This window comes from Pelodiscus sinensis, chromosome 15 (assembly GCF_052426305.1).
Source record: "Pelodiscus sinensis isolate ZL-2025 chromosome 15, ASM5242630v1, whole genome shotgun sequence".
Classification (NCBI taxonomy): domain Eukaryota; kingdom Metazoa; phylum Chordata; order Testudines; family Trionychidae; genus Pelodiscus; species Pelodiscus sinensis.
In genome coordinates, this window is record NC_143066.1 from 34,431,112 (window position 1) to 34,443,058 (window position 11,947).

The 11,947-nt window shown below is 54.5% G+C and overlaps 1 protein-coding gene across 1 annotated transcript in view; it reads left to right on the forward strand.

Annotated features, from left to right (window-relative positions):
- The window catches only part of NATD1 (N-acetyltransferase domain containing 1), a 48,642-nt gene extending 42,822 nt beyond the window's left edge, over window positions 1-5,820 (forward strand). Inside the window, exon 3 of the mRNA XM_006126620.5 lies at window positions 1,042-5,820. Coding sequence (XP_006126682.1) covers window positions 1,042-1,158 — 117 coding nt within the window. The 3' untranslated portion in view covers window positions 1,159-5,820. The remainder of the gene's footprint in view (window positions 1-1,041) is intronic.
- Window positions 5,821-11,947: the final 6,127 nt, after the last annotated feature.

Here is an 11,947-nt window from a genome sequence, read left to right on the forward strand (position 1 = left end):
AATGTGCTGTCTCTGTGCCGCCGCGTGCCCAGTAATCCCACGGCTGCCTCCCTCCCCTCTGCATCACGCAGGGGGCAGATGAGGACAAGTAGCAGCTTCCTTTGTCTGCACGAGGCCATGGACCAGGGGAAGGGATGCTGCTACCTCTGAAGGGGGAAGGGACTTTCGCAGCCTGATGAGAAGCGGCAGCAAGCGGGTTGCTAGCTCTGCCTGTTCTCGGCCCCATTCTCCGCTAAAGCCACATTCGATTTTTCTCCCCTGTGTGCAGCGGAGGGTCTCCCAGCTGCAGCACTGGCCGCAACAGCCACTTCACGCTACCGCAGGAAGCGGGGGCTTCAGTGTAACCCCTCCTCCCCCACCCTCACGAGCAGCACTTCATGTGTGGGGGAGGAGGAAGCAGCGAGAAACGCAGGCCAGCTTCCTACCAGCATGTAGCCGCCCAACCGCTCGGGCAGCAGGCTCCGCGAGAGGCTGTTTAGTCCCCGGCCGAGCGCACCCAACCCTAAGCGTGGGGGGAAATGCTATGAGTTACCAGGATCATCCCTCCTAAGGGACCGTTGCAGCTCACACAAGGGCCAGGCTGCCCCACAATGGGCAGGCCTCATGCTCCCTCTCCATCCACTGACAGGAGCAGCTGGTTTCCACGCGGCTCTGAGGAAGCATCGATTATGGCTGCTCCTCCAAAGCCCCAGCCTGGGCCGCCCCCCCGCCCAGCCTGCCGGCAAGAGCAGAGTTCAGCTTTCCTGTCCCAGGTTGCTCCCGCTGCACCTCCCTCCTGAGAGCATGCGGCCTTCTGCCTGGCCCTGGGGTTGTCACCGAAACTGCTGGGCGTGCCCAGGATTGAGTGATGGCCTTGCTAGGTGGACTTCCCTTCATGTCACCTTCCCAAAAGCCCCCAGCTCTCAGGGAGTCCTGAAGTAAGTTCCCTGTTGCTAGGCCTGCTCCTCCGCTGTGTTGTTTCGCCGGGATCCTGTCACAGCTCCCTCCAAGGGGAATGTGGTGTGGTGTTTGTAACCCATCTGCCCTCTCTTGTGGTTTTAGGCAGCCCTGGACTTTGTGGTCGAAGAGGACCTGCGAGCTCACCTGACGTGCTGGTACATTCAGAAATACGTCAAAGAGAACCCCCTGCCGCAGTACCTGGAACACTTGCAGCCTTAACGCAGGAGGCTGAGGAGCCCGGACTGCTCTGACAGCCGCCCGTCCTGTCTGACTGTCCGATGCGGCCTTCGCTTCTGCGCGGTCTCAGGAAGCCCCACGTGCTCTCAGAATCCTTATTTTTTCAAGGCGGATGTGGGGGCTGGGAGCTTCCCAAAGAGCGCCTGGGTCCTGGATAGGTGCGGCAGCTGTGCCCTTCCGCCGTTGGGCTGGCTCACAGTTCTCTCGACAGCAGCCTCCCCTGTCCGCGTGCCATGGAGTGGAAGGCGATGGCTTCTGTCAGCCTCCTCCAGGAAGGTCCTCGCCCCTGCGGTCGCCGAAAGCAAGAAGCTGATGGGCAGATAGCCATTGGGATCCACCTCTCCTCTGGGGAACGGGTGGGGCTGTGGCAGGCCAACCCATCCTGAGCTGAAGGGGGATTGTGGGGAAGGGCAGAGTCCTCACCCCCGTGCGTCATGGCGGGGAGGGAAGAGAGGGATAACACAGCCAACAAGCCCAGTCAGGGTCGCACGTTGTGTGCGCTGGAGCTGGGAAGGAGCGAGTTCCAGTCGGTGAGCCCCCTTCGGGCAAAACGAGGAGCCTGAGCGTCATAGGGGGTCTCCCTCTGCATGCTCCAGAGACATTGGGGCCTTAATGCCACCTATATGCTACGGTCGGTCGTCGGTCTGCGTTGGGGGTAGGCAGCAGTGCGGAGCAGTGCTACAGATACTTGCTCAGACCAGACCTCCTTTCAGTAGTCCAGGGGCTGGAGGTGTGGGCAAGAGAAGGCAGGTTATAAACTCTGTGGCCATCCGGGGTAGGAGCGTTTTGAGTCAGTCTCTCATTCTGCTGGATCCTTCGCTCTGCCCTAAAGGGGCCATGTTTCCCTGCTGGGGGAGGCAGTAACCAACACCTGGGAGAACAGCAGAAGTGGCTTCGTTCAGCCCTCGGAACACTCCCCCGCCCCATCACCAATGGTTTCACCTCTCTGCCTCTTTCAGATAACAGGTGGAGGTGTTCAAGCCAAGCTGAGGGGAGGGAAAAGGGAATGCGGCCAGTCCCCGTGGAGAAGCAGGGGTGAGGCTGTTACAGTCAATGCCAAATGCTGCCTTCCTAGCCCAAGTTCTGCTCTTGCACAGGCTTACAGAACCCCCTGCCCTTGGAGAGGCTGTGGTGAGGTGTGGGATATCCCGGCAGGGTCAGGGATACAGGTGCTGAGCGTGAGAGCTGAGATGCTGCTGCTACCGCTAGTCAGCAAGTAGATACGCCTGGGGCTTGCATAGGGATCACTGGCCGGCCACTTCCCCCTGCCCAGCACTCTCTGCTAGCCCCTACTGCTGGGGGGGGGGGTGACACTTTTGTCCTCCCCTTTTAGAGTGGCAGCAGGCTGACATACCAGGCAGGGAGCACAGGTTCTATGCAGCTCCCTCCCCATTTCTCACACTGATCATTTGGGCGGGGGCGGGGGGGGAGGAGAGGGAGGGAGATTTACCCTTCAGGAACCACTGTGATCTGAGTCACCCTGGAGCAAGGTCAGGGAAGTCAGTGGCATTGCATGGGCACCAACACCCCAGTTAGCTCATCCTGGGGATCTAGAAGGGCTGCAGTGAACTAGCGGGGTCGTGGTGGGGAGCTGCCAGGAGCCCCTGTTGTTTATATTAGGCTGAGCCTTGGCAACACCTGTTGACTCTAAGAAAACTTGTAGCACCACTTTGGAGTGGACTGTACGATCTTTGGTCTAGACCCTGAAGGCCTTAGTCTGCAACTCCTAGGGACCCAGGATCTGGCCCTATGCGATCTGATTGCTTATGTTGGACACTATATACGTCTTCCAGCATTCATTCGACTTGCTGTTTTCTTCAGTTACTGTATTTTTAAATTAACCCTTCTGGTGCTGGCTTGTGGAGTAGCGACACTCCAGGCAGCAGAGTTTCTCTGCAGTGCTGCTATTCCCTGCCTCGCAAGTCGTGAAGTGCCATACCTTGGCAGCCAGGGAGATCTGTTTTGTCCCATGCAGAGGTAGGTAAGGCGGTGGAGGAACAGATCAAGAGTTCCTGCTAACCAGCCCCTCACTTCTGCTCCCACCTGGTTCCCTTTGCCATGCGGTTCTGGGGGAAGGACTAGCCCAGTTCACATCTTGAACCATGGCTGTGCATCCTGATGCTGCCTCGATGATTGGTGATGGTGCATCTCTGTGCTGTGGCTCAGCTTGTGATGTCCCCATCCATCAACAAGATGTCGTCTCATTATCACACAGCATCACGACACTGAGAGGCCCCAAATCCAGCCAGGGCTTGTTAACTGTCTTGCAGGACAGTCCTTTCAGGACACTAGATAGACTCCAGAGAATGGCCCTGTCAAGGCTCTTCCCCACGCCCCATATTCCTTGTAGGCATAGTAGTTCTGCCTGGATTAATTCATCTTGTTTCCCCCAGATCCTCACTTAAAACTCACCCAAAGAGAGCAGCAAGCAGGTACATCTTTTCCATTCAGATTTCAGCACTGTATCCCATTGGTTCTCCTGGCTCCCTGCCACCACCCCCAGCTCCCTGAGTTTAACCTGTCAGTCACCGAATGCTGGCCAGCACTCCTCCTATCCATCACAGGCCCTGTAATGGCAGGAGAGGTGTCGCTGTTATCTGTGTGACAGAGCGTCTCAGGCAATCGGTAGTGTGATACGGAGCCTTTCACCGTTAGGCCATATTCAAATCCAGCCCATGTTGGTAGTGTCTGCAAGTCACCGCCAGAGCAGCGTTCAGGGGTCTAAGTGAAATGAGGTGCACGGAGAAAGGGTTCGGGTTATGTTCCTAGCGCCTACGCTAAAGCCCCCTGGAGTCAAAGGGCAGACTCTTGTTGACTTCACTAGACTTCAGCTCAGCTGTAAGGACCAGATGTCCTCACTGCTGGCGGCTCAGCTGGTCTCTTTGGGGGCAGCCTCAGTAGAGCAGCCAGTGACTGCATCAGCATGAAGAGTGAAGTATCCCCCTTAGTCTCCAGGCCAAGGTTGAGGCGCACTTGCGGGTGGAGGGGTAAAGTGCAGTTAGTCTCTCTTGCCATAAATGAGGACTTCAGACACCAGGGCTGTAGACTAACCATCTGTCGCCATTTGCTCCTTCACCCCATTAAAAATGACAGGCTGAAATCTGACTGGCGTGGTGCAGGGGATAGCACGCCGAAATAATCCTGCCTTGCCACTGTCTCAGCTTCTACCCCTCTTCCCACCCACAACATTGTCTGCTGGAAAACCTCCTTGCCTCTCTCGTAACGCCAGCTTCCGAAATGAAGGGACCTTTGCCCTGTCTGACAAGACTGATGGAAGTGCCAGAAATGCCCCTGATTCATGCTGTCCGTGGTGGCATGGTGGTGGAGAATCTGCCCTGAGCTTCTCCATGCTTGGGATGCACCGGAGCCTGACTGCTGCTTCTAGAGAGTCATGGGGCGTACTGAAAAGCAGCATGGGTACCAAGTTCAAGGCCAGGTGTTCAAGAGGCGCCCCAGGTGCTACAGAAGTGCACTGTGTTTGACATGATGCAGCAAAGGCCTCGTTAAGGCAGATCTGACTGTACCGTAACGGAAGCATGGTAGAATTGCCCCCTCCCACTCGTGATCCCAATGTCAAGGTGAATCCCCATCTCCTCCTCCTGTTGCCCGAGATGAGAAGACACTATAGTCACAGGGTTCCAGCAGAGTTTGCGTGAGAATTGCCCGCATAGCTACCATGTTGGAATAAAGGGCTGTGTTCCCCCCACCCCCATCCCTGAGAACATCATCCCACTTTTGGTATTAACATCTCTGGGGTGTCTCCTGCTGGACAGCCTGTGGAAGGATGATGGCGTCATCATTTTACACAGCGACAGTGGACTCCGTTGAGCTATTTGCGTGGGAACCTTGGGCCTCCTAGAGCAGATGGAGACTAGCCACTCCTGCCTTAAAACAAGCGCAGTACAGGGCCTTCCTGCTGCTTCGCTCTGAGGTGCTGTCGTCATTTCCGTTTCTGGTCCCATGGAGACTTTGATAGTGTTTGTGCTCACAGTTCGGCTGCTGTATCCATCCACCGCCTTTCACGTCCGGTATTATTTGACGTTTGGGAATAGCAATAGCTACTAGCCAAGGCAAGTCATGGGTGCTGTGGCATTCCTCCGAGCTACAAGGGTTCGTTATTGGCAGCTCAGTGTGACCTACAAGACCCTGGTGAGGGCAGGCTGTCCCTACACTTCTTCCATCACCCGTCCTTTCCTAGCTCACACCTCTGGGAAGGAGCACCCCCCACACAACGCCTTGTGATGCTGGATGGTGCTGATTGAAGTTGGGAGCGCTCAGACTCCTACTAGATGCTTTTGGAGCTGGAATGGGAAAGTGATTTCAGGAGCGTGTCGAGATCACAAGGCTCGTGAACTGAAAACCTAAGGAGAATATAGGTCATTGTCAAACTGACTTCTGTGTCAACCAACTTGAAGCTCCCTCTCTCTCTCGTATGGCCTCCCGTGGTGTATTTCCCTCTGTGTAGGGGTTTTTTTTTCCTGTTGAATTAAGTGGTAACTATGTGCCTTTCCTACTCAGGACTTGATACAAATGACCTTTCTGTTTTCATTTGTGTCTAACATCCTCCCTATCTGTCATACTAGTAAACATGAACATATTGCATGGAATACAATACAATAAATGGTGTGGCTTAACCAATCTGCATTGATGGAGGCTGCTCCTGCTTTGGGGGGAAAGGGACAGATATTCTCATAATTAAGGTATGTTACTGTGACATTGGCAATCTGGGTTCAATTCCTAACACTGCCCTAAAGTTCCGGCATGACTTTTGGCTGGTCACTGTTTGTGCCTCAGTTTCTCCATCTGTAAAATGGGACTGATACTAATTCTCTATCCAGCAGAGGTTTTGGAAGGTTAATTCCATAGGGGTGCTGAGAAATTATGGTAAGGAAGCACATACAAGCATATAGTTGGATTTCTGTTCAGAGAATTCTGTTCTGTTCCTTGAGATTTCTGTTCTGTTTCTTGAGAATTCTGTTCTGGATTTCTCTTCCTTCCTTGAGGCTTGGGCCTGGTGTTGGGCTGCTGACTTGAACCTAGTACAATATAGTCACAGATTCATTACACCTGCTCTTACCTTTTTCTTTCGTATCACCAGGGCTACCCAAGCCCTGTGGTATACATCCCTCCCTAAGGACAGGATCCAAGCCCAAGAACGGGGAGTCAGGAGAGGCTCTCCTGTGCAAATAACTAGGGCCCTACCAAATTCACTGACCATTTTTTTTATGCATTTCCCAGTCATGGCATTTTCAACATCTGGAATTTCACAGTGTCAGATATTTAAATCTTAAATGTCACAGTGCTGTAACAAAGCACAAATATGGATTTCAAAATGGTGAATTATAAACATGGAAAGACTCCACATTTCTCAGATTGCAGGTTCCAGCCCCAAAGAGGGGTCACAAATCTATTGGAGAGGGGTCATGGTATTGCCACCTTCCTTCTGTGCTGCCTTCAGAACAAGGTGGCCAAAAAGCAGCAGCTGCTGGCCAGGTGCTCAGCTATGAAGGCAGCGCTGCTGCCAGCCACAGCACAGAAGTAAGGGTGGCAATACGGTGACACCCCCACCCTTCCCCGTACAGTAGCCTTACCATCCTCTTTTGGGTCCCCCCTTTGAGTAACACTGTATACTTTTAGTATACTTTTACCGTATAGTACACATAGGGCCAGAGGAACTCTTCTGGGGGCCTAGAGCTATTAGATTTTGAGGGGCCCACCAGGCTCTGGGGTGGGGCCAAAAATGAGGGGTTCAGTGCATGGGAGGGGGCTTTGGGTTGAGGCAGGAGGGTGGGTGTGGAAGGGAATGAGCGCTCCAACAGGGGTGCAGGCTCATGGGTGGGACTGTGGATGAAGCATGTGGGCTACAGGAGAGAGCTCCAGACTGGGGACAAGGGGTTTGGCGTGTGGGAAGGGGCTCAGGGCAGGAGATAGGGGTGAGGGTGCAGGTATGGGCAGGAGTTAGGGTGCAGATGGGGGCTCAGAGTTGAGGTGTGGGTCTAAGAAGGAGCTGGAGGGGGCTCAGGGCAGGAGGTGGGGATGGAGGTGCGGGTCTGGCACGGGTTAGGGTGGAGGAGAGGGCTCAAGGCTGGGGCACATGCGCTTACCTGGGGAAGCTCCTGTTTGGAGAGTTAACATGCTGCCCTATGCTTACCTATAGGCACTGCCCCCCGGAGCTTCCATTGGCCATGATTCCCAGCCAATGGGAGCTGTGGGGATGGAGCCTCCAGGCAGGGACAGAGTTTCCCGGTGCTCACAGCTCCAGCGGGAGTAGGAGGAAGGGCAACGCACCAAACCACCTTCCCCTCCTGGCCAAGAAGGGCTGGCCCAGAACACAGGGACTTTGGTGGCTGCAACCCAGACAAGCCTCTTTCTTAATCCAGCCCTGAGTACACAGTCGAGTGGATTTCCTGCGGGAGAGCAGACTTCACTGTCTGTGACCCCTTTTTTGTAGCCGTGCGCTTGGCAGGAGCCTACAAACAATCCATCCAGTTTCCAAGGAGTTTGGGACGGAAGCTGTGGAATGTTATTTCAAGGCCACAGTGCAGGCTGGCTGCAAGCACCCCGGCCCTGCATCTAAAAGGTATTTAGGAGCCAAACTCCCATTGAGCTCAATGGAAATGAGGCTCCTAACCACCTTTGAGGTCCTGAGCCATAATGACTGCTTCAAGCTCAGTGCTTCTGGAGTCACAGCCTGGCCCCTCGCCCCTCATGTCCAGGAGCAGAACCATAACAAGGAAAGATACCGAGCACAATCTCTCCCCTGGAAGTAGGTCCAAATCCCCACAGGGTTCCTACAAGGGGCAGGTAGATTGTGAGTCTTTTCCTTGGCCTGGGGATCTGCATTCTTGCGTTCGGCGCTTAGAATCCACAAATGATCTTTAAATAGCTTGGCGAAGAGGATTTACTCCCTGTGGTGTTCATAGATAGCAAGGAAAACAGGCAGGCTCCACCATGAAATACAAGGGCATTCCCTCCTGGGGGCTAGCACCTTCAGCAGCTCTGGGAGCACCGCTCAAGCACTTGGTCTCCACTCCAGGCCCTCTGAACAGCAGTTATTTTTGTATTCTATTGCTACACAAAGAGCTGGGTGCAAGCCACAGAATCAGAAGCCAGATTCCAAACATCGCAGGCCGGGGGGAGCAGGGCAGTGTTTGGCTGTAGGTTTTTGATTATATCCATTGTGCAGCCTCGGGTCTGGTCCCAGGCTTGGCTCTCAAGCACATCAGAGGTTTGGGTCAGTGCACCTCTTGAGCTGTGTCTTTGTTGGGTTTGGGTTAGAACACAAAAGCTGGAATGCTTGCTAATTACACTCTTTCTATTTACATTCCACATTCCAGAAAGACTATTTTCACTGACCCTGCCTCACACAAAGGGGAACGTTGCTGTTTGACAGCCATGAATGGACTTCGGCTGTGCTATAGGCATTTTCGAAACACATGTTGTTTGTAACGGCGTGACTAGAGTGCATGTGCACCACTGCCCTCGCCTGGAAGGAATCAGAACTTATCCTAGGTACTTATAATAAGCCCTGTGTGCAGTGGAGCGATACTTGTAAAGTGGTAGGTGATAAAAGAATTGTTACATTAGTTTTATTTACATTACATTGCTTATCAATATCATTAATGATAATCAATGTTCTTCTTCGAGATGTGTTGCTCATGTGCATTCCAATATAGGTGTGTGCATGCAGCGGACACGCACTGTTGGAAGTTTTTCCCTCAGCAGTACCCTTAGGGCTAGCAGGGAACCCCCTGGAGTGGCGCTGGTATATCGGCCCATATATACCCCTCCTGGCCCCCTCACCCACTCAGTTCCTTCTTACCACCCTGACGGTTGTTGGAACAACCCTTAGCTCTTCAACATGATCGTTATCTTCATTGTTCTTCTTCAATCTTTAGTTAATTTTCAGCTAAGTGTCTGCAACTTAAGTTAAAGACTTTTTGTCGTTTTCTGTTGATTTTGCTCCCTGCTGCGGCGCACCGTGCGCCCACAGCAGAGCATGCCCAACCCGCAAGGCTTTAAGCCCTGCAAAAAGTGCAATAGGCCTATGCCGTGCGGTGACCCACACTCATCGCGCTTGAAGTGTCTGGGAGAAGCACACCTTACAGAAGTCTGTAAAATCTGTAAGGCCTTCAAGCCCAGGACGAAATGTGAGAGGACGTCGCTCCTTAAGATCCTCCTCATAGAAGCGGCTCTCCGACCGATACCGGCACTGGACTCGGCACTGGCCTCCCGGAGTGCACCGGCCTCAGTGCGGGACGGTTCCGCGCATCGTGCGTCACCGGCACTGCAGGGACCCCAGCACCACTCTCAATCGCCAGCACCTCAGAAGAAGAGGCAGCTTAACAGGCGTCGGTCCTCACCTAGGCACGCGCCCTCCGTACGCCCTCCAGTGGGGCACATAGCGCCGAAGAGCCCGGAGCCTGGGCCTTCTAGGTCGGGAGGGCCTGCCTCCCCGCGAGGGACAGCAACCCTCTGGAGGACTTCCCAGAGCCATCCACACTGGAGGCCTTGGAGGCAGCGAGGGTTCTAATAGAATCCTCTCCCTCCCCTCCTCCTCCAACTCTGGCACCCTCTAGGTGGCACGGGGACACTCGGCATCAATCACCTTCCGGGGAGACCAAAGACATGGTGCATGAGGTCAGACATCACCTGGCCCCGATGGCACCGCATGCGGCACCGATACCCCTGGTACCGTCCAAAGACACCGCACTAGATTCGGTGCGGCAACATCGCCTGGCACCTACCTCCATGCGGGAACCCCACGCGGCCATGCCTCCTCCACCGCCTCAGCACCGCGGCAAGCCGAAGTCTATGTCTCAACGCAACTCCTTCGGCATCCACGTCGGCACTGCCCCGGTCCACCTCGGAGTATTCGTCTGATTCCGAGGAGGAATCTGTCCGGTCCTCGAGGGCCTCCAGGTCTCACTCATGGTGCTGCTCCTGCTCTCAGCACCGCTCCTGGCACCATAGTCCTCCGCTCCCGTACCAGCAACAGTGGGCTCGGCCAGTTCCAGTGCCCATGGTGGTGCAAACATGGCCTCCTCAGCCTCCAGGGCAATGGACTTTTTGGACTCCCTGGGCTTATCACCGGAGCCAGGGCACGGACCCCCCCAGACCGGCGACACCTCTGGTCAGGTCCCTCATCTTGGGATATTCTGTACCTCCAGGCCAGTCGTCCCCAGGTCCGGGGGGAGCACGGCTCCGGTGAGCCAACCTCCCCTCTCTTCATTCATGGACATCTTGGGCGATCCACATTGCAAGGATGCCCATGTGGGTGAGGTCCGAAAGGGGTCATCGTCCTCCTCCCCGGATGAGGCTTTAGCCAACTCCACCCCATCCATGCCCTCCATGGACACTAGAGCCCATCAGGACCTTCTCCACCACCTGGCCCAAAGTTTGGGGATTCAAGCGGAGAAGGTTTCCGACAACTCAGATCCTACTGTTAACATTCTGCATGCTGACACCTCTTCTAGAGTGGCTCTATTGGTCAACAAAACAGTGGCCAAAATCTCCAAAGTCTTGTGGCAAACCCCCGCCTCCATTCCGCCAACAGATAAGCATGCGGAAAGGAGGTACTTTGTTCCCCAAGAGGGTAACAAACACCTCTTCTCTCACCCTCCCCCAGGCTCGTTGGTGGTGCAAGTTGTTCATCAAAGGGAGAGAGAAGGGCAGCCTGCTGCCACCCCTAAGAACAGGGATGCCAAAAAGTCAGACCTGCTGGGACAGAAGGTCTATGCATCTGGTGGCATCCAATATCACATTGCCAACCAGCAAGTCCTCTTGTCCTGTTATGCATACAACTCCTGGGCATCCACGGACAAGTTTATGGACCTGCTCCCTAGGGACTCCAGCTTGGAGTACAAGGCTCTTCATGAAGAGGGGAGAGCAATCTCCAGAGCGGCTCTCCAAGTGGCTCTCCACATGATGGCCACCGGGGTGATGGCCCCCGGGGTGGTTCTGCGCCGTAGCTCATGGCTCCAGGGTTCTGGGGTACTACTGGAGCTCCAAAACACCACTCAGGACCTCCCGTTCAAGGGCCCCTCATTCTTTTCTGAGCAGACTGAACAGAGGCTTCATGGCCTCAAGGATACCAGGGCAACGGTAAAGTCCTTGGGCTTGCACACTCCTGCTACCCAGAGGCGTACCTACTCAAATAAGAATGTTCCTAAAGTGCATCTCCAGGGCCCATGCCCCAACTTCACCTGCCACAGGAGCAGGAGTAGCAACGGCAGGAACGACAGGCGCCGGCTGCACCCAGCCCCCAACAATAACCAGGGGCCCCCTAACAAGCCCCTGGGGCCCTGTCAGGGTTTTTGATGGGATCCTTCAGAGCATCTTTCCAGTCTTCTCTCTACTTTTCTGGGACCGTTTATCCCATTTCCTCCAGGCCTAGCAGTCTGTTACATTAGACCAATGGGTGCTGGAGATCGTGGAAAGGGGTTATGTAATCCCTTTCCACTCGCCTCCTCCTTCCCAACCCCTACCCCATCCCTTTTCAGGGACCCTTCTCATGAGCCCCTGCTACAGGAGGAAGTAAATCATCTCTTCACGCTAGGGGCGATGGAACATATTCCCCCCCAAGTTTTGGAACAGGGGATTCTATTCCCGTTACTTTCTGGTTCCAAAGGCGAAAGGGGACCTTGTCCCATTCTGGACCTCAGAGCTCTAAATTCCTCCATCATCAAGAAAAAATTTAAAATGGTGACTCTGGTGTCCATTATCCCCCTTCCTTAGCCCCCGGAGACCGGCACGCTGCCCTCGACTTAAG